Source organism: Castor canadensis, chromosome 4, assembly GCF_047511655.1.
Source record: "Castor canadensis chromosome 4, mCasCan1.hap1v2, whole genome shotgun sequence".
NCBI classification, from domain to species: domain Eukaryota; kingdom Metazoa; phylum Chordata; class Mammalia; order Rodentia; family Castoridae; genus Castor; species Castor canadensis.
Genome location: NC_133389.1, coordinates 111968640 through 111991725, shown reverse-complemented (window position 1 = coordinate 111991725; position 23086 = coordinate 111968640). Strand labels below are relative to the sequence as shown.

The following is a 23086-nucleotide window of genomic DNA, read 5'->3' as shown; positions in this document are numbered from 1 at the left end:
AAGACCACTGACATCCCTACTCTGACATTCCCTCCAGCAGACCTTTTTTCTCTTTTTAGTTAGCCATGGCAGAATCCAGCTGGAAGAATTTTGTGTGTGGGGGGGGCTTTAAGGATATATTTATGTGGCTTTCAGTCACTTCTGTGTATAATTAAGCTACCAACATATTGTCAGCTCTCCTAGATAAGGCTTCTAGGAATATTTTTATAGCTCACTTTCCAACTAATTTTGTGGCTATTTTTCATCATTGGGGATTGAATCCAGGGTCTTGTGCTTGATAGGCAAAATTTCTACCACTTGATTTATGCTTCCAGACCTGTGTTCTTTTTCATTAAGAAGACTCTTAAAACTATGCAAGTTTCAGGTTCCACAAAATCTGCATTTGTTTCTCATAAAGGAAAATTTCCTGCTTCATAACTGGTACTATTACTGTTCATGCTTTCAAGATCACTTCTTAAAGTTTTTAGTCAGTTTTTCTCTGGCATCTCATTGCTTTTGAGCTCAGTATGATTATGGTAGGAACCCCAGGGCCAAAGAAATCATTCATATCACCATCGTCACAGATCAAGGCTAGGCTGTCCTGGTCACATTGCAATTCCTTTGCTATTTTCTAAAATTTAAAGACATTGTTACAATATAGAAATTCATAACATGGCAGTTGCTGGACCTGTGAGACTATCAATAGATACTAAATTATTTGATGATCCAAAGAGTAAAATTCCTCATCCAGTGGAACCATATCTCGTGAATTTCCCATTGGAAATTTGTCTTTTCCACACTTCTTAAGGGAACATATAATCTGCCTAGCTATTGAGAAAGAGGCTATAGAACTTATATTTCTTTGTTTTCCAAAGAGCTTAACTCTAGTTGTTAACAGCAGGAAAGGTATTCTCTTAATTCTGGGAAATCTGCTTATCAGATTCCATGAAAAAGGACTTGTATAATTATAAGGAACATCCTCCGGACTCTGATATTTCACAGTGTCCATCTCCATGGAGCTGTAGTTTCAAAATCACTCCTACATGGCAAGAAAGTCATAGCTAAGGGGATGCCTGAGAGAGCAAGAGGAACAGAGCCCTGGATGACTTTTACTATCCCACAGATGCTTAGATTTAGATCTCTAAGACTCCACATGAAATGATGATTTAGCATTTTAAAAATGTTTATGCTTCATCAAATTATCCTGCAAATTTGCCATGCAAACAACTAATGCCTCCCACCAACCTTGGATTTTTCAGTAGAAAAGGTTTTCTTACCTTTGGTGCTGAAGTCATCCACTAGTAGAATCTCCTTGATGAGGCGTGGAGGAGACCGGTTGAGGACACTGTGAACAGACCTCAGGAGAGTGGACCACACCTCATCCACAAAGCACATGATGACGCTGGTGGTTGGGAGGTTATTGTGAACTAGCTTCTCTGCACACCTGGGCCAGAATATAAGCAGAGCGCAAGAGATGTCCAATGAGATTGGCAAGGTGGTTTGAAAAGTCACAGGGTGTTACTATGCACATACACTCTATTATCTGTCTTCTATCAGTGTTCATTTTATCATGTGTCTTTTCTTGGAGGGAATGTACATGCAAAGTCAAGGAACAGCAGAAGACTAAATAGGGACAGAAGTCACTGTAAAGAACTAGTAGTGTGGTACACGAGCACTTGCTGTGGAGGCAACACAGTGAGGTGGAAAGGACAGAGGCTTCACAGGAGGTTAGACCCTACTTCAAATCCCACCACTAAGATTTCTCAGATTTTTAGCCATTAATATCTTCCTTACTCTCTCTGTGACTCAGTTTCTACATCTGCAAAATGAGGTAATGGTCAATTTAGTGGTCAATAGCCTAGTAATAATGCACATAAAAAGTCTAGTGTAGTTCTTGGTATAGATATTCACCAAAGAGTAGCTATTGTTATTACTATTAAGTTACATACCAGAAGAGAGCATTTTGAGGTTTTTTTTTTTTTTAACATTACTAAATAGTTTAGGATCGTCCTTATAACTGACCATCTGCCAAGTACCAAAAAATATATTCTTTTTGCATTCTGAATATGAATATATTTATGTCAAAATATATATGCACCACACAATTAAACTCTCTTCAACTTCTGTATCTATCTAGAAGTTCCTTGCTAGTCTCCGCTACATAATAGCCACAGTCAAAGTATAGTGGCTTGTTTAGAAATGAGAGCAACACCATCTCTGGCCATAAAGGAAATGCAAATCAAAACCACGCTAAGATTCCTCCTCACCACTGTTAGAATAGCCATCATCCAAAACACCACCACCAACAAGTGCTGGTGAGGATATGGGAAAAAAGGAACCCTAATCCACAGCTGGTGGGAATGCAAGCTGGTGCAACCACTCTGGAAAAAAATTTGGAGACTTCTTAAAAATCTAAACATAGACCTGCCATAGGATCCAGCAATCTCACTCCTGGGGATATACCCAAAGGAATGCAACACAGGTTACTCCAGAGGCACCTGCACACTCATGTTTATTGCAGCACTATTCACAATAGCCAAGTTATGGAAACAACTAAGATGCCCCACTACTGATGAATGAATCAAGAAAATGTGGTACTTGTACACAATGGAATTTTACTCAGCCATGAAGAAAAATGAAATCTTATCATTTGCAGGTAAATGGATGGAACTGGAGAACATCATTCTGAGCAAGGTTAGCCAGGCTCAGAAGACCAAAAATCATATGTTCTCCCTCATATGCAGACTTTAGATCTAGGGCAAATGCAACAATATTGGTGGACTTGGATCACAAGAAAAGGGGAGAGCAGATACGGGAGATATAGGAATAGGTAGAAAACCCAAAACATGAAAGCGTTTGATGTCCCCACTCCAGAGGAACTAATACAGAAACCTTAAAATGACAGGTTATCACTAGCAGGGGACCAGGAACCAATGTAAAGATCAGTTAGAGTTGAATCAACATGGGTCGTAACACATGGGTACATGAGAGCAATAGTAGGAGTCTTTCTGTATAGCTATCCTTGACTCAAGTAGCAAAAGTGCTTTGTCTCTTTTATTATGTTTATGTCTTTTCTTCAACAAAATCAGTCACAAGTGCAGAAAGGGACCTGCCTGAAACTGAGGAGGGGAGGGGGGGAAAGGTGGGAGGGGCAGGGTGGAGAAATGACCCAAACAATGTATGCATATGTGAATAAATGAGCAAAAAAATTAAAAATTAAAAAAAAGAAGAAATAAAAAAAGAAAAGCTAATCATACTTTGTTATATAAATATCCATACAAAATATTCCAATGTATTGTAATTCTTATATCAAGTAAGTAAACTTGGAAAAAAATATGTGCCTGAAAAAGGGAAAGAATTCTGATAAAGTTTTTTAATTTTTAAAAAGTTTAAAATTTAAACTTACAATATTTGAATGATTTTAAGTGTTGCTACAACCATCTTAGCAGATGCTCAAGACATTTTCCCATGGATAAATAAATATGTATCTTTCATGTACAGTGCTGAATTGAAGCTTAGGATTTTGTCCTATGGATTCAAGGTCATATTTATGTGAAAACATGTTAAAGTATTTTAACTGTTAACGATATGTCAAAAATACCAAGTAGTAGTAAATACCAGCAGCAAATTATAGACTACCATGCTGCTGAGTAAAGTTTTCTTAAAAAAAAAAAAAGGAAGTATTCTCAGCAATAAAATAAACAAGAATTACTATGAAAAAAAAAAAAGAAATGAGAGCAAGACAAAGTGAAAAATGGTATTCAGGTGGGTCTCTCCCAGGCTCTGTAGTTTATTCTGCCTCATTGTTGGCATTCTTCTATATCCTGTTAGTATTACTCTTTACAGAGCAGTGACCAGTGGAACCTCATGGAGAATATTTCCTATCATTGTATCATCAAGGATGATTATATAATTATTATAAGCACTTTCCCTTATTTTGATTTAAACCTCCCTGGCATCTGTTTCCCTTTTTATAGATGAATGATTGAAATCATGGTGAGAGTAACTCATGATTATGCTAGTAAGTGGTAGAGCAGAGACTGAAACTCTGGTTCAGTATGGCTCCAGGAGTAAGCATTCAGGAAGCCCCAAATCCATAAGAATAAACCAGTTGGCAGTAGATGTGGTATTTGTGAGACCTGGTGCTTCTGCCAAATGACATGGCTATTCTTAGTTTATCCAATAAATAAAGAACATTTGCATGGCACTTCATCTATACTTGGCAAAGTACTATTTGGTATATAGTTTAATTCAGCATTATCATAATTGCTTGAGATACATATTACTACATACTTCTTCAAATAGAGCAAAATGAAGCATGAGAAATTAAATGATTTGCACAACATCATTCACCTAGAAAGAATGTATATAGGAATGTGAACAAATGCAGTTTTCATTCTACTACTCTATGCTTGTTTTTCTATACTAATAGTATGAGTTTGGGGATCAGATAAATATGTGAACAAATATCAGTTCCCACTAATTACCGGCTTGGAAAAGTTGTACAACTTCTTTGACTTAATTTTCCAGCTATGAAGCAGAGATTTAAAACTTACTTGTTCTAAGACTAAACACATATATTATCATAATAACCAATAATGCATTGGGAAAACATACATACCCAGTCCTCAACCTCAGAAAATCAATTTAGCAAATTTTATAGAGCCTGAGAATTTATGTCTTAAAAAACAAACAAAGCAAAACAAATACAAAAAAAAAAAAGCAAAAATAATTCACAAGTCATTGATAGGCCAGTTTGGAAACTTAAGATTCAAAATAAACTTAATTTGTTCTCCTTATTATAAAGATTAATCTTTAAAACAGAGGGCTGATATTAATATGTACTGAATTTTCAGGTGGTATAAAATCAAAATAGTATACTTTGATCAAGTATCTTAATCTGAACAGGTATAATGTTAACATAAAATAGTAGGCTTCCAGAGCAATATAATTCTACACAGAGGACCCACATACTACCATTTCTGAATAATATGAGATATTCCTGATTTCACTTAAGTACTCTATTAGTTTACTGTAGCTGCTGTGACAGATTACTAAAATTGTTACTTATTGGTTCATTCCCCAATTTATCCCTTCCCTCTCACATTTTAATATGAACAGAAAGAAGATACCATGTTACAACTTCAACACTTTGGTTGGTGTTCTCCTTAGCTAAATATCCAAGGTCACCATTTGCAAATTCTGCTCATTTTCCCATGATAATAGTACACAATTGAGTCATGCTCACTGTCACTAAAAAATACATATCACCTTCCTCCAGTTCCCACTAATGTGCTCCTTATCCTTCTGAACCATAAGAAGCATATTTTACCAACATTTTTTCATAACAACAGATGTGAAGCTTTCTTTTCCCCCTGAGCCTTCCTCACCAGCAGGATCTTTAATATCCATATTTCTTTTACCAAACTCTTTTAGACACTGTAGTGCTCTTCTCTCATGCCTCTACCTATTACCTCTGATCAACTCATTATATCTTTTGACACACAAGGAAAAATTCACTCTTCTGTTATGTAATGTAATAATCACAGGTTCCGAGAACTAGGAAGTAAATATATGTTTGGAGGGCCATTTCTATCAGTCTGTTTAAATGCTTAATAAGTTAAAGTATGAAATAAGATTTTTTTTGAGGGAAAGCATATCTATTATTTCTTTTAATGCATGTGTGCTCTCCAAACCCCTCTCCCAAAGCACATTTGCTTAGAATTTGCAGGACTGTCAGACATTATATCTCTCTTGCCTTTATTTTATTACATCTGGAACTTCCTTGAAGTTTACAAATTTATACACTAAAATCCATGAAAGCATTAATTGGTAGCACCAAGTAATGAATTATAATAGTGACACTGAATCTTGGAAAAGAAAAATAATTAGAAAAAAGAGAAGAAGTAATATGAATTGAAGGATCATCAAGCATTAAATGATATCTTTGGTTGTGTAATTACTAATAACTGAAGAACAATTTTAGAAATTGACAAATTTTAAACACAACTATAACCAACTTGTCTTTGACAAAGGACCTAAAAATATACGGTGGAGAAATAGCAGCCTCTTCAACAAAAACTGCTGGGAAAACTGGTTAGCAGTCTGCAAAAAACTGAAACTAGATCTATGTATATCACCCTATACCAATATTAACTTAAAATGGATCAAGGATCTTAATATCAGACCACAAACTCTAAAGCTGATACAGGAAACAGTAGGGAAAACTCTGGAGTTAGTAGGTATAGGCAAGAACTTTCTCAACGAAACCCCAGCAGCACAGCAACTAAGAGATAGCATAGATAAATGGGACCTCATAAAGCTAAAAAGCTTCTGTTCCTCAAAAGAAATGGTCTCTAAACTGAAGAGAACACCCACAGAGTGGGAGAAAATATTTGCCAACTATACATCAGACAAAGGACTGATAACCAGAACATACAGGGAACTTAAAACACTAAATTCCCCCAAAACTAATGAACCAATAAAAGAAATGGGCAAGTGAACTAAACAGAACTTTCTCAAAAGAAGAAATTCAAATGGCTATAAAACACATGAAAAAATGCTCACCATCTCTAGCAATAAAGGAAATGCAAATTAAAACCACACTAAGATTCCACCTCACCCCTGTTAGAATAGCCATCATTAGCAACACCACGAACAACAGGTGTTGACGAGGATGCGGGGAAAAAGGAACCCTCATACACTGTTGGTGGGAATGTAAACTAGTACAACCATTCTGGAAAAAAATTTGGAGGCTACTTAAAACACTAAACATTGATCTACCATTTGATCCAGCAATACCACTCTTGGGGATATACCCAAAAGACTGTGACACAGGTTACTCCAGAGGCACCTGCACACCCATGTTTATTGGAGCACTATTCACAATAGCCAAGTTATGGAAACAGCCAAGATGCCCCACCACTGACGAATGGATTAAGAAAATGTGGTATCTATACACAATGGAATTTTATGCAGCCATGAAGAAAAACGAAATGTTATCATTGGCTGGTAAATGGATGGAATTGGAGAACATCATTCTGAGTGAGGTTAGCCTGGCCCAAAAGACCAAAAATTGTATGTTCTCCCTCATATGTGGACATTAGATCAAGGGCAAACACAACAAGGGGATTGGACTTTGAGCACATGATAAAAGCTAGAGCACACAAGGGAGGGGTGAGGATAGGTAAGACATCTAAAAAATTAGCTAGCATTTGTTGCCCTTAATGCAGAGAAACTAAAGCAGATACCTTAAAAGCAACTGAGGCTAATAGGAAAAGGGGACCAGGAACTAGAGAAAAGGTTAGATCAAAAAGAATTAACTAGAAGGCAACACACACGCACAGGAAATTAATTTGAGTCATCTCCCTGTATAGCTATCCTTATCTCAACCAGGAACACTTGTTCCTTCCTATTATGGCTTATACTCTCTCTACAACAAAATTAGAGATAAGGGCAAAATAGTTTATGCTGGGTATTGAGGGGGTGGGGGGAGAAGGAGGGGGTGGAGTGGGTGGTAAGGGAGGGGGTGGGGGCAGGGGGGAGAAATGACCCAGGCCTTGTACGCACATATGAATAATAAAACAATAAAATAAAAAAAAATAAGGTGTCAAAGTTAGATTCAGGAACATATAGTATTTTGTAGACTATTTTGGGAGAAAGTTTAGAAAGTTGATAGGAGAGTAGCTAGGTGGGATGCAAACAATTTTGTTATCCTTTCTTTCCCTCTCATGAATAAAAAGGGACAGAATCATATTTGTGGTCATCAGGGAAAGTGCAGATAGAGTTGAGAGATAACAAAAATATTAGTGATAAGATTTTTAATGGAACAAGGTCTTCTTACATTGATTAATTGTGCAGTGGGAGTTGATATAATTGACAAGTCTAGTCTCCTTCAGTCATTCCCCAATTTTCTTTGGATCCCATGAGACCTGATAGTCTTCTAGTTTTTATCCATCACTCATTGGCTTTACCACATCAATCCCCTTCTTAGCTTTTCCCTCTTCTTCATCATCACTAAACAGAAAATTCTCAGAGCTGGGCCTTGGTCTTTGTTTTCTTCTGTGTACTATGTCACTGCATGATCCCATCTATGCCCACAGTTTTAAATGTGGTATCTTCTGAATTTATATCTAAATGAGATTTCTCCTCTGAGTTCTAGACTCATATATCCAACCAACTACTTGACATGTTCCCTGCATATCTCAAAGGCATCTTAAGATAAAAAAAGTCTTAAACAGAAAATTTGATTTCATCCTTTCCAGCTTAATCAGTTCTGTCCAATTCTTGATATCATCATTCACGATGATGCATTCATGATTGCTGCAGCAATATAGATGCCATTCTAGACTTCACCCTCTCTCCCACTACAATATATCAACTTCTGTCCATTGCATTTCCTGAATATACCTCAAACTCAACTTCTTTACACCTCCAAATTACCACTCTTACTTCTTTATCTTTCACCATCTTACTCCAGGGTTAATGCTGAAGTCTCCTGACAGGATTCTATTTTCACTCTGTCATATCTGCATCACTTTTCTGCTTACAATCCTTAAATCAATCCTTATTGAACAGAAAAAAAGTCCAAATTCTTCATCATAGTTTGAAGTTTCCCTGCCTGTCATTTTTTACTATTCCTTCCCACATTCTACCTAGCCACCTTGTTTTACTTTCAGTTCTTTCTTTTTTCAGAAGGATGTTAAACTTCCAGCTTTTGTCATTTTCTTGACTTCTAGCATTTTTGCTACCCTCCCCATGTCTTCCTGGGTGGCTTCTTCTATTCCTTCAGGCATTAACTTACATATTGCCTGCACAGAGAAGCTTTCTCTGTCAAAACTTCTATTATTCTCTGCTATGATCACCTGCATTTTATCTGAGCATTCATTTATCAATTTTATTTCCATATATTCTGTATCCAGAATTTCCAGACTTTGGGTCAAATATGCTGTCTTTCTAAAGTACAAGTTTCTAGCACAGTTGCACATAATGAATATTTGATAAATGTGTATTGAATGGATAGAGACAGAATGGAGCTTATACTTCATGCTTAGTGGAGTAAGTGATATTTTTCTTTGAGATAGGAAGAAAAAGAGGTGATGATGTGTACAGATAAGTTTACCTGTAATAAATGAGAGGCTAAAAACTTTGCAGGTCATATCAGAGAAGAGTCATTTGTTAATTAAATAGGGTAGGGGTTAAAAAATTGTAAGTATCATTGTAGACACTATGGGAAATGGGAATGAGTGTTAGTCAACCACACATAAAGGATTTCTGAGAGGGCATTGAGCACTTTTCTGAAGTTGAAATGCCAAAATTTTGTCATAAAACAAGTGTGTAATTTGTTCACTAGTGCCTGACACTTGGGTGTAGGAAGAGATAAAGCAAACCGTTGGATTAGTACAAGTCTAGGGATCATCATAGCAATGGTGTAGAAAGAGAAAGATGATAGAGAGTTTTGAGGAACTGGTATAAAGTGGTTAAATGTTCCATCATGGGCTCTGAATGGGGAAAGAGGAAGTAATAGCCTGAGTGAAGGGAGGAAACAGAAGACAACTGTGACTTTCTATGACTCCACATGTCTAATTTTGTAATGTAAATTAATGAGAAGTGCACATTTCACACTTAAATGTTCTTTCAACATTTGGTGCTGAAAAAATAAATCAGTTCTAAAAAGCAAAGGTCAGCTGCACAAATTCTGTATGAATTAACAAGACTAGTTGTGAAGTTCTGAGAATGGCTTTATGGTTAAAAATGTTAGAGATATACAGTGACAAATCAAAATTCCGTATGAATGGTTAATAGGTTAAGCCTATTAACCTTAAAATAGGTTCATAGAGATGACCCTTCTTATATTATGAACCAGTAGATTTTTGGTCTGTTTTAGAAAGGAGCTGTAAGAACTATAATGCTAGCCATTCTGAATTGAAGGTGGGAGAAGCCGTCAGATATTGAAGAGATTTAAAGATAGTACCTCTGATCACCAGATATCTGATACTCCATTGCCCCCAGTGTGTCATGGTGCCTTAATTTCACCATCAGAAATCCTTATGAGTAGATTATGAAGGATTCTATTAGATGTTTATATCCCATCAAGCAAGTATATCCTCTCCCAAGCTCTTTGTGCTTATTGAAGAGCACATAGTTTAGATTCATTTAAGGAATCAGGTTGAAAAAGACCCTGAGGAAGATGGTGCATAGAGATCATACTGGAGATGTCAAAGATTCCACATACAAAGTGTCACAGTGTGCTGTGGTTTGGGTGGCTGAGAGGCCAAGACACTCTAACAATTTTAAGATCCTGACCTCATTAATAAACAGATTCAACATGTTTTCAGGTGTCTAGAAAAAAATGTTCATAGACACAATAGTTCAGACCAGAAAAGTTTTCAGCATTATTAATTCTTGCAACAAACATATATAGTGACAGTCATCCAATTTCAGCAGTTTCTATAGGTTGTAAAAACCATTCTACATTATTCTACATTGACCCAAGTGAAGGAAATTGTCTCTATTTCAATTTTCCTTAGAAACCTTGATTTCTGCATTATTATGGAGGGAGGAATTGCAGCTAAAGTCAAGTCTAGTTGAAATGGAAGATATTCTTAAGTTTATAAACATTTTTGAGGTTGAGAAATCACATTTTTATTTTATATGCCCATTTATTTCACAAATTAGGTAACTAAATACAGGTCCTGTGCTCTGCTTAAAAATAGACCCAAACAGTGTTGTTTGAAGGAAGTCAATCCAAGTACTACAAACAAATGGGTGGAGGGTTGTACCTTCTTGTACAGAGCTGCTATACAATTATGGTAGGACAGAGAGACTCTGCACATGAGAAGATGATAAGGAACTAAGTTTTGAGGTCTTTCTAGCTGCATGCCCACTGGTGAGTCGCTTAACATTTCAGAACCTCCGTTTCCTCACTTTTGGGATAAAGATTACAATGTCTGCATCACAGAATGGTTATGAAGATTTGATGAGATGATGGATATAAAATACTTGGTAGGATTCACGGTGCAAATCCCATGTGAGAACCTGTGGTCACCCCCAATACAAATGCACACATTCTGACCAGACGCACTGCTTTGGAAAAGGGCAGTGCTTTAATCTGAATCTACCAAGTGCTCAATCATTTATCAAGAGACTCAGAAAAGGATGTGTTTCACCTGCTGGGCTTCTGTGTGCTCAGCCACTAACCTGATTTGAATGTAGCCTATCAAATAAAGAAGGTTTCGAATCAGAAGAGTGAGGGAATGATAACATTCTCTCGTTTCTATGAATTTTTCATATTATTCCAATACAGGCAAAATGTACGATGTGGGTCAAGTCTCCGTCTTCACAGGTTTGAACAGAAGGTCGGGAGAATATTTTCTCAACTTTTATTTGCAATTCAACAGCAGCTTTCATGGAGCCTTTAGCGGCTTTCACTCCCTAAGCTCCTGTATCTTTGGAAGCATCAGGAGAATGATGCATCTAGCTGAGGCGCTCTGCCAGAAATAGTATTCTTTTCCCTAAGACCTTAGAATTATTGGGGCTTCTTTGCCTCTGACTGATAAGGGAGGATAGTGATATAAAATTTTTTCTTTTGTGTTTTGTTCTTTCTAAGGTGGGCCATCCCTGGCACTCAGTCAAAATCACTTGGCTACTAGCTGAGAACATTTCAGTCACATTCCTCCCTCCCTTCCAAAGGTCTTAGCCAGTTGACCCCAGGGTTGCTGAGACAAGTGTGCATTCATCAGAGTGACTGGACTCCAGCCTGGAAATACAAACCCATATCAACACTTGCCACATTAACAATAGTTTATTTTGAGCAGGCAGTTGTCAGGGTGAAACTGGGCTGGGAGGCAGAAGTACAGGCGATGCTGTGATGTGACAGAAGTAGTCCTGGGTAGAAGGTAGGATACCTTGGAGGTGGTGCTATCTTGCCTGCTGTGTGTGACCTTGGGCGAGTCAATTTTCTTTTCACATCTTCTCTATAACACAGGACACTGGATCAATCACTTTGAAATCTTTCTCTAGTATGAACATCACGCAATTTTCTGTGTAATGTTGGCCACATTTACCCTCCTGTACCTCTGACTTATATGTAAAAAGTAAAATTTTAATTTCTTCCAAATTCATATGATTATAAAGAAAGAAAGGAAGGAGGAGTTATATAGCCTGTGGAAAGAGCACTGGAGTTAGAAGTTGAGAAATTTCCTTTTGAATTTCAAATCTGCTGTTAAGTTCCTAGGATAGATGAGATCATTTGTTCTTTTACAGCCTGTTTCTCTCTGAGTATATGTGTGTGTATGTTCCCTCATCTGTTAAGAAAGAGTCACTTTTATGAGTCTGTCATGGCTCTTGAGATCAAATGAGATGACGTACATGAAGGATGAGAAACCTAGTTGCCTGTCTTGCTGTGTCTGCTCATGACAGACCATCAGCAAATTTCACATGGAACAAAATGACCTGCCACAATCTGAACCTCAGCTTTCTCTGTAAGTCTTAGCATCTCTCTGGGTACAGTTGGGGTGGTGTTAGCATCTACCTTGAAGAAACTTCATAGGGAGTAAAGACCTTTGTGCAGACATGATTCCTCCATGTTATTGTTTCTCACACATGCCCACAAATGCCAACATCTTAGAAGCAGGGCCAATTTAAAAGGCATGTGAGTTTGGCATACTATAGATGTTTTTCCAGGGGATTCTAAATAGCACCTTTTGTTTTTAATAGAAAACAACTTAATAGAGTCTCTGAATGTTGTTATTTTTTCTGGATTTTCTGACTCTTAAGCAAAATAAAAAAAAAAGAAAGAAAGAAAGAAAAAAGTCTTTCCCCTGAGAAGTTCTGTTTTGAACGGGTCAGCCAGAGAGTCCAATGGGAAGCTATTTTCTGGGACAAGAGGACCCAGGAAATATGGCATCAAAACTGTGAAAAATTAGGCTGATGGTTAAATTGGGCCCTGGGTTAGATGTGTGAAAAAGCCATGTAAACAGGTTCAAAGTCCTATTTTACTAATTACTCTCTCCCAGGAGTATTTCTGGGTCTTTGGCAAAATATAGGAGGAAAATTCACTGATTTGCTTTAACATTTCCCAGTTTTATGTTAATTAGGCACTTTTAACCTTTTTTTTTTTTTTTGCTTCAAATTAGTCACAGAAATGTTTTTTATATTGCTCTTCTCTGATCAGCTTTCTCTGTGTTTTGGGAATAGTCACTTATGGAAGAATGTGATAAAGAAAGTATCCAAAGGCTTAGCAACCATCTCTTGACCACATTAAACCTTTGTTACATTGTGGTCTAGCTTCTTTCTAGGTGTCCTTTTATTTCCTACTCTCATACATGGCTTTTCATTAAAAGAGAGCATCTACCCCTAATGTACAAACACATGCACACTCACAAATGTGTTTGTACACACACTATTCAAAAGCCACCATTGCGGTGCTACTCCTCCTTTTCCTCCTCCAGTAACTCATTAGTTATGTTTTTTGACCTTTTAGGGTCAACATTAAAGTTCCAAAGTTTCCCTTTCCCTTCAGTAATTTAGGCTGGTTTGTGGCAAATGCCTGGTACTGTCTTTGTTTTCATATGTGCCAAAAGAAAACTTCTTAGCAGTGTAGGAAGGAATCAAATAGTGGCGGATAGTCCTAGCTCTGCACTAACAGAACACAGTCCCATTTTAACGGCTTCATTGAGGTGCTTGCCAGAGTTCTTCTGTGGGAAGAGCAAAGCATTAAATAGGTAACTGAGTAACAGAGGTAGACAAGCACGCCGTAATTCTTATTGGACTTTAAAAACTAAATGCTTGCAACAAAATTTCCTTTGAGTCTGTTTTCTCTAAATTCAGAGTCAGGAAGTACACTCTTAAAATAAGTTCATTTCTGGAGTTCCATCTTACTATAGCTGCAGGACAAAAGGCAGAATTTTCCAAGTTGAATTGCCCTGAATTTTCATATGTGACAGTAGTTCCACAAAATGTGTGTGTGTGCTGTGTGTGTATGTGTGTGTGTTGTGTTTGTGTGTATGTGTGTGTGTGTGTTGATTATTGGTGATGGAACAAACTTTAATAATAAAGATTACATTTTATAAGGATGATTAAATGTAGGATTTTAAAATAGCTGTCAAATGAGCATTTATTTTAAGCATATTTTGTAGGCAAAGATTCTAGGTCAATATGAAATTATATTTTATTTACATAAAACACTTTTGTAAAATAAAAGAGATTCTTCCCTATGAAGCCCAAACATTCAAATTAAAACCAAACAATAAAAATATGAACTCATGAAGAAATATGACTGGGTGGATCACATGGTTGAACAGGCTATATTTACTTTGAACTAGAATGCTAATATATTCCATACATATAAAAAGAAAAGTTAGGAAGTCATTATTAATTTATCAAATAATTTGTTGCCAGCTTCATTTGAATTGTTACTTCTCATTTATTCTTCTAAAGTGGCATCAATTTCAAATATCATTTCAGAGAAACATACCTTTTAAATCAGTATTGTGAAAATCTGTATCTTGGAATGCACACCACTGTGCTCAGTGCTACCTGAGCATGAAATAAAGTTAAAAACCATTTCCAATAGAAGCTGGTAGTTTCACTGAGAAGGAAACAGAGATGCCCAAGGCTCTAGTTAGAGGAGAGCATACACAAAGTGTCTCAATAACATGGAGGGCTGCATACATTGAGAGGTCACAGCCATGTCATGGTCCAAGTGGAGGTATACTATAGTTGGATTTTTGAGTATTGTTGGACTAACATGTGTGCAGAAAATGGTGTGGACCCTGTTAGAAGAGGGTAGAGGGAGGATTTGGGAGGAGACCAGCTAATAAAACATCAGGAGATAGTAATTGGCATAATGTCTAAAATATATCAGGAGACTGGCTTTCCCTATGCTGAGGGCCCATCTTGGGGAAAATGGCCTGTGCATCATGCCAGGGATTCACTGCAAGGGGGAGGAACATGGGCAATCCTGAGAATAGTGGGGGCAAAGCTGACAGCAGGAAGTTCTTGTGCTTTTGGAAAAGGCCATGGCATTGCATCTCATCATCTTAGAAATGCTTCTTAGGGATCCAGGAGCGGAAGGAGGAGAGAGCAGGTTTGGAAAAAGAATGTGATTTTAGAACTAAAGTAGGGGAAGTTGTCTTGGCAACCCTGCTTGTCTCCTGCATTCACTGGTAACCTTGTCCTAGCATATCAGTTAATTCTTCCTTAAGGATTTATTAACTGGTAACTAGATATTATTTTTACTGAGGGGAACTGAATTTAAATGAATATAGCAAATCTATAATTTTTATCCATTTTAAAACTATATGCAATGATTGTCATGATATGTCAGTTACTGTGTTAGCTATCATTAATCTGTAATGGCAGATTTTTGGAATATAAAAAAGATATTATGGAAGATATTTCCCAAAACTCTTGAAATTGAATAGCTGTTACTATAACTATTTAAAGGTCAGCTCTCATGAGTTCTTCTCTCTCTCTCTCTCTTATTATATTTAATAAAATACAATAAGACTTATTATTATGACTTTAAAAATCTACTATCTTAACAAATCTTACTGTATTTTCTGGAAGGCATCTCAAATATTTTTTGAACAAGGGTGAAAATAAAATCAAAATAAAAAACTTTGCTCCAAATCTTGCCTGCTCAATGAACCAAACGTTTTTCATTTTTATTTTTTCCAAACTTTATCCATATGAATACATAACTGGCACACATTACAGTGTTTGGATAAAAGAAAGAGAATGATCTATTTTCTTTTAAGGAAGAGTGGCACAAAGGAACTGCAAATACTTTGGGGAGCCCCATATGTAGGCTCGCTGGTGGCTTAGCCTATTTCGTCCGTCCTGTTGGAACAGAGCAACAGCTGAGCAGTGTGTGGGGAGCACGCCCATATTTAGCCAAGGTGGATTGTGTGGTAAGAGGGAGGGGCCTGGCCGTGTGCTCCTGACTCATCTGTCTCAAGCACATGTGTTTGTTTCTGCTATAGTTGGACAGCCTCCTTCAGAAGACAGAGCCTGACTGACTTTTCTGGGCTGCAACACTTCACTTCTGCAGTCCAAATTATAAACTAACAAGCGCTGGGAGCCATTAAGCCTTCAATAAATCACAGGGATGATAACATTATTATTACTTGCTCTTGGCCTCACTCACTGGCCCTTTTTCTTGTTTGGAGTTGGAACTTGTGCTTCTGTGCTGTGTCTGATTCTTCCCTAGACTCCAAAGCAGTTTGCCAGGCCACTAAAGGGCACATTAAAATGAAGTTGCTTTAATGACTACTTTGTTCCCCTGCATTTTGTGTTCAGAGCTGGCATATGCAGTCCTGTGATATACAAGAGTTCAGAATAGAGCTGGTCCAGTGTAATTTTTAGGATCATCTATGGGGGATAATTAGCAAGAGATAGGAGAGAGAGCAGCATAATTTTGAGCATGAATTTTAATCATTTCCTTTTAATTACTACTGCTATGATTACAGACAATTTAAGTTCCCAGGGCCTCAGTTTCCTCATCTGTGAGAACATTGGTGTTTTCATCAGGCTGAATTACCAAAGTGAGGAATGTGAATAGCACAGTGTTGGACTAAGCAGGCAGTTAGTAGGTGGTCCATAGCTGTTTGCCAATGGCTAAGAGATTGAAAATGGTCCCATTGTAGCTCCTCTTACTAAAACGAATAAGAGTTCATCTATATGTGCTTTCCTCCTACTAACACTAAAATATAACCGGGACTACAGAACTTCCACAGAAGCAAAACAAAGCCGATGTTTATATACAACATGTACTAAGAACCCAATCTTGACATCCCCTAATTCCAGCTTCCAGGCAACCATTGTTTTGCTCAGGGAATTGAGTATCAAGGTATACTGGGAGCTGTGTTATCAATTAATGGGTAGTGAACATATGCTACACTTAGGGGTGCACCAAAAAAAGCCAGAAACCAAACGATATTTGAATCAGCTCAAATATCTGTGATTTGTTCCACCTCCCGCTGATGCAGCTCATAAATTTAATTCTTTGAGGAACTGGTTCAAAAAGGTACATTGGGCAGCTTTAGCACTGTACAACTTCAGGGAAGTGGTACATTATTGATTGCCCTCATCTATTCATTTGAAGTATAATGCTTGCCACCTCTTTTCTAGGGATTTAATAAAAGTTCAGCTATGTGCATGCAGGCTCTTTGTAAATGGTGAAACTCGACAAATGTAAGTAATTATTATTATTATTATTATACTCTTTAACTTCCTGCTGGTGTTTGCTAATTATTGATGGACCTTCCCCAATACTATTATTCCTGTATAACTAAACTCATAAAATTTCTACCATTCCCACTGACAAAGGACATTAAGTTTTAGGGAATCAAAGTCACTTCTCCCTTTGCAGCTATGGTTATCATTACTTGTGATTAGGCAGAATTCCACTGTTTAAGATATAATTTCTGGGAGGCTTAGAACACATCTTCTCTATGAATATATCTATATTTCCTGGATATATTCTTGACAAAGAATGAAAAGTTCCAGCGTGAGAATCCATTCAATTGTCACTGTTATAACCTTATTATGAAATGAATTCACCTAATCAAGTTTTAAATAAAGGGGAGGAAAAGGAACCTGAGCTAATGAGAGTGAGGGCCGGAGAAATAAGTATAGAAAGTAGACAGAATATATAAGCTGATTTGATAATTGTTCTCCTTGTGGGTGGTAAGATATTTGGAAAGTATCTAATGATTAATGTTAATTTAATTCTCTAGGTGATGAAAATTCACACTAAATTATCTAGAAATAAATCTTCCCTACACAAGAGCCAAACACTTGGAATTGAGGAAAGAGAAGAGAAATGGGTCTTACCCAGCAGGTCTTGTGTCTTCAATGGCTCTGTCCACTGGGATCAAATCACTAAGGTAGACATTGAAGTTTCCTTCTTTCCACCTTCGTTCTGCTTCCTTCTCCTTTCCAGGGGGAACAACTACAGGACGTCCAAACTGACCTGGAGCTTTGGGGTCCCTTGGAGAAAGTGTCACGTCTATTCTCAACACATGATGCTTTCCATGGTCTTCAGGTAAGAGCACTTTTGGATGACTTTCATTGTGTTCTGCAGGATGGGCCTTGGCAGTTATGTTGAGTTTTGCTGGCTCTAGCCCCCCAGCTAAGGCTTGTTTGGTTTGAGACACTATTGTTTTCTGTAAAGCAAGTGAAGAGAAAGATACCTCACTTCCATTCCTGGAAGTGTGTTTAGCTTGGCTTCTACCCAATACTTTAGGAAATGTAATTTTGGTTTTAGAACTGGAAACTTCTTTGGTGTCTGTCTTTAGCTCCTCCTCCTTGGTTACAATCACAATATGGCTTTCAGAAAAATTGAGTTTCTTCTCAGGAGCCATTATGGCTCCACCATCCTTTGGGAAGCCTTCAAACTGTGTCTCATTCATAGATTGTTTCTTTAAGCGATTTGAATCGGCAATCAACTTGAAAAAGGGAAGACTCTTATGGGCTTGGTGTTTATAGGACTTTGGTTCTTGGCTCTGAGTCTCAGTTTTATTTAAGGATATGACTTTCCCAAATTTCAGTACTGGTGGGCTGGCAGGTTGTGTCCTCTCGTTTGCTACAGCCTGTAAGTGCTGCTTTGATCTATCAGTCCTAAGATTGATCGTAGCATTCAGGTCCTTTTCAGCTGATAGTTTTGATGTGTCACTCCTAAGCCTATCATTCTTCAAGGCCTCCTGTGTTACATGGATGGGTCCTGTGTGTGCTGATATTTTGATCAATGGCATTCCTCTTGCTGCTATGAATGGGGTTTTCTGAGCTCCCTGAGCTGATGTTTGCTTCGGTGTCACTTGTCGAGAGGAGGCTTCAGGTTTTCTGTCTCTTCCCTCTGTCCTCTGCATGGTAAGAGTTACTGAGTGGGTCTGTGGAGGTGCAGGATGCCACAAAGGGACAACTTTGCCCCTTCTCAGGGTTTTCTGCATTTTTCTTTCCCTCTGGGCTTGGTCCAAGTCATCCTCAACCTTTCTAAAGTTCTCCTTGCCCCACTCCCCCTTACCATGTCCCCTGGGTGGAGGCCTCATCTCTTTGATGCTGCTGTAAAGGATCTTCATTTGGTCTGGTTGAACTTTGAATCCTCCATGCTCCCTCCTCAGGATGTCTTCCTTGAGGACTCGAGCGTTGATCTCACTGAATGAGAGGCGGAGAGCTGCCATGTCAAAAAGTAGCCAGATGACAGAAGCCACAAATATAAATGCCAAGACTCGCCCACTTCCTCGGAAAAACTTTCGGATCTTGTTCATGGTACAAAAGCTTCCCTTGCAGTCTGCCCTCCCGCTGAGCCTGCTTACCTGGAGTGGAGAGAGAGCTGAAGAAGTAGCAGCAGCAGCAGAGTTGCCACAAAGCACCCTGTCCCCTGAACACAGCAGGAAACAGCAGTCCAAGGGGAAGGCTCAGCTCACGCTTGTCAGTCTCTGCCTGCGTGGCATTCACACAGAACATCTGTGCCTGCTCAGCCGGCCCTGGCTAAACCCTGGTAAACACTGGCCTTAGGTCACTCGGGAGCAGCCAACTGCAGCTATAGAACAGTACAACATATCACTTGTCTTGTCTCCAGCAGCCCATGTCCACCTTCCTACAAGCCCAAGAAAAGGTGGGGGCTGGCTTGGGGCTGTTACTTCTCTCCTCCCTCCCAGTTCTCGTCTGCATGCTGTAACTCAACACCACCTCTCATAAGGAAAACATTTCAAGCCATTACCCAGAAAACTTCATTCAGCTCTCACCTTCTGTGTTATGTGAGAGCGGGTGTGTTTTAAAGGCAATTAAAACAGAAAGCAAGCTATCGAACTTGGAGGGCATGTGTTCCTGGTTTGTAACCCCACCTATCACTCTCCTGCTTATTAACCCTGTGGTCCCCAGGTGCTTGAGCGCTCTGCCTGAGCAATTTATTCCTGACCTGAATGTTTCCGTTTTAAGAGATTAATAGCTTAAGGAAGGGGTTCCCATGTTCTCATTACCAGATCTGGATGTTTAGTTATTCAGAGGCCCTCCTCGAGGGAGCATGAAGATGTTTCTTTGTAGGTCAACTATTCTTTCTTCATCTATAGTTATTAATACATTTAATAGATATACACTTAATTTGTCATATGGCTATGAAGGTTTCTAGACATTTTGCTATTATCTGAATATTTGTGTCACCACCAAATTCATGTGTTGAAAACTTAATCACTTTGTGGTCTTAGTATGTAAAACTTTCGGGAGTTGATTAGATGAGGAGGACAGAAGCCTCATGAATGAGCCCCTTATAAAACAGGCTCCAGAGAAGTATCTTGCTCCTCTCACCAGGTGAGGACACAGCAAGAAGACACCTAGATACCATGAAATGGGCTCTCACCAAACCTGCCATTCTCATACTTCTCAGCCTCCAGGATGGTCAGAACTTAATTGATGTTGATCATAAGTCATGCAGTCCATGATATTTATTTTTGCAGCTTAAATAGATTCAGACAAACTGACTGAGCTGGGGCTTCTTGGTTCCCACCTGTAATTCTACCTGCTTGGGGTGCTGAGATTCGGAGGATTGTGGTACCAGGGCAAAAAGATTTGTGAGACCGCCATCTCAACAGAAAAAAAGCAGGGCTTGGTGACACACACCTGTCTTCCCAGCTATGGCAGGGAGTGTAAAATAGGAGGGTGATGGCCTAGGCTGGCTTGAATAAAAAGCAAGACCCTATTTCCAAAATAACCAGAGCAAAGTGAGCTGGAGACATGGCCCAAGAAGTAGAACATTGGCCTAGCAAGTGAGAAGCCCTAAGTTCAAACCCTCGTACTGCCAAGAAAAAAAAAAAGACACACTCTCAGTTTTAGTACTTGTCATGTACCAGTAACAAACAGATCAAGCATTGTATCAGGATTTCAACCATGTTCTGAGTGACCCTGGCAAACTGATTGGACAGTGGTCTGCATACAGGTTTTACATTAGAATCACTTTGAAGAACTTCCCCCCAGATTCTGATTTATTGAGAAGGTAGAAGTAGAAATGATAGTTGGTCTGGTATTGTATTTTAAAAACTTCCCGAGTCTTTCTAACATGCAGCCAAAGTTGGAAAATACTGGTTTAGTATAAAATCTCTCTCTTTCAGTTTTGAATATTGCCCATGTGGTAGTTAACTTTAGGTGTCAACATGACTAGCACACATGATACTCAGCTGGTGAGCCATTCTTTCTAGTTGTGTGGGAGAGTATTTACAGAAGAGATGTGCATTTGAACCAGCAGACTGAGTAAGGAAGGTCCTTCCTCACTGACTATGGGTGGGTACCATCCATTTGACTGGAGGCCCAGATAGAACAAAAAGACAAAGGGAAGGCAAATTCACTCTCTTTCTTCTAGAGATTGGATGCATATATTCTCCTGTCTGTGGACATCAGAACGCCAAGGTCTTTGGCCTTTGGACCCTAGGATTTATATCAGTGGTCTCCTAGCTTCCAAGGCCTTTGGCCTCAGACTGAGAATTATACCATTGCTCCTCTGGTTCTGAGTTTTTTCTAACTTGCACTGAGCCATACTACCAAACTCCCTGGCCCTTCAGCTTACAGAAGGAATATTGTGGGACTTCTCAGCTCAATAATTGCATAGGCTAATTATTTTAATCCATATCTATCTATCTTTCTACCTATCTATCTATCTATCCATCTAACCCTGATTAATACAGACCATAATTTTTGCAAAACTGCCTTTTCAGACAGAGTAAAATCTAATAACTGAACTCCTAGAACTAAGTCAGAACACACATTTTAACATTGCTAGTTGTAATGATTGTGCAGCAAGTTTGAAAACACTGCTCAGGAGTGGTTTTCTCCAAGGTCTTCAGCAAGTTCTGCCACTTACTTGGTAGGAACTAGCGTGCTTGCTAGGAGGTAAACTCAGGTCTCAGGAGGGGAAGAAGGAGCAATTCTATTGCCTTCTACAATATTTGCCCTTTAAGTTTGTACTTTGCCCCCTAAGGAAGGAACTCAGTTAAATGAGACTATAGTAACATGATTCTTGAATCCCCGATTCTCCTCTCTTACTTGGAATATCCACAAGCTCAGCTATTTCCTTCATGCATATCTTCTTCCACTCATCCTGCCTTCCAATATATGTTGAGAATGCTGTGGCCCAGGCCTTGTGCAGAGTATTGAGTGATGTTGAGTAAAAGAATAAGGTTATTAGTGGACAAGACAGGTAGGCACATATTGTGTATTATAATATGTAATATGCAATATGGGAAACATAAGCTCCCAGATTCTGTGGAAACATTGCTATATTGTGGTCTAGAACAGAAATATTAGCTGAATGGTGAAAAGTTGATAAATTAGCAAAAGCATAGAACATATGTTCAGACAGAACATAGAACTATAAGAGAAGCATGAGCTTTTGAGAGCCAACATGACCAGAAACACAGGCTTTGGTATTAGCACGCATGCATGTGTGTAGTTGTGCATGTACTCCAATATGTCTCAAGCACTTTGCTAAGTTCTTTCCATCAAGTATCTCACTCAATATTTGCAATAATTCAACAAAAAGATAAAATTAAAATCCTCATTTTGTAGTCAGGAAATGAAAACAGAGGGGTGAAGCAACTTACAGCAGAGATTGGAAGAGCTGGATTTTGAATATATAACAGTATGAAGCTACAGCCCATGTGCTTAAATATTGCACAGTACTTCTTTTCTAAGCTGTATGACCTCACAAGTTAGTTAATTTTATATGGGAGTAGTAAAAAGATGAAAATAATTTTTGCTTCACCAATTAATGTGAAGATCAGAGAAAATGATTTCAAGTTCCTGTTATATTGAGTATAAATAGCAGTTATTGCTGCTAATATTAGCACTAATGTTTCTACTGTGCTAGAAGTATGTGGTATATGTAGAAGGTAATGTAACTGCTCTTTCCAAAAATCAAACAAAAGACTGGTGGCTAACATGGTTCTGGCAATAGGGTAAGAAGTGTATTTAAATATTTTATTTTATTCTTGCCATTCTTATTTCATTTTATTCTGGATTAAATCATGACAATTGTTCATGGAGAACTCACATAAAGCAGATGACATTGTCTCTGCCCTTAATGGCTTGAAATCTCCACTCAGTAGGACATCAT

At 38.3% G+C, this 23086-nt stretch overlaps 1 protein-coding gene across 3 annotated transcripts in view; it reads right to left on the bottom strand.

Moving 5' to 3' along the window:
* The window catches only part of Galnt5 (polypeptide N-acetylgalactosaminyltransferase 5), a 56476-nt gene extending 36642 nt beyond the window's left edge, over positions 1-19834 (bottom strand). For 2 of the 3 annotated variants that reach the window (XR_012447211.1, XM_074070824.1), the window contains exons 1-2: positions 17818-19834; positions 1257-1423 (exon numbers count right to left, since the gene is read on the bottom strand). Coding sequence is in view for 1 of the 3 variants with exons in the window: in XM_074070824.1 (XP_073926925.1) it covers positions 1257-1423; positions 17818-19250 (1600 nt within the window). In the remaining 2 variants the exon portion in view is untranslated. The remainder of the gene's footprint in view (positions 1-1256; positions 1424-17817) is intronic. The other variant, XR_012447212.1, reaches the window with a different exon arrangement.
* Positions 19835-23086: the final 3252 nt, after the last annotated feature.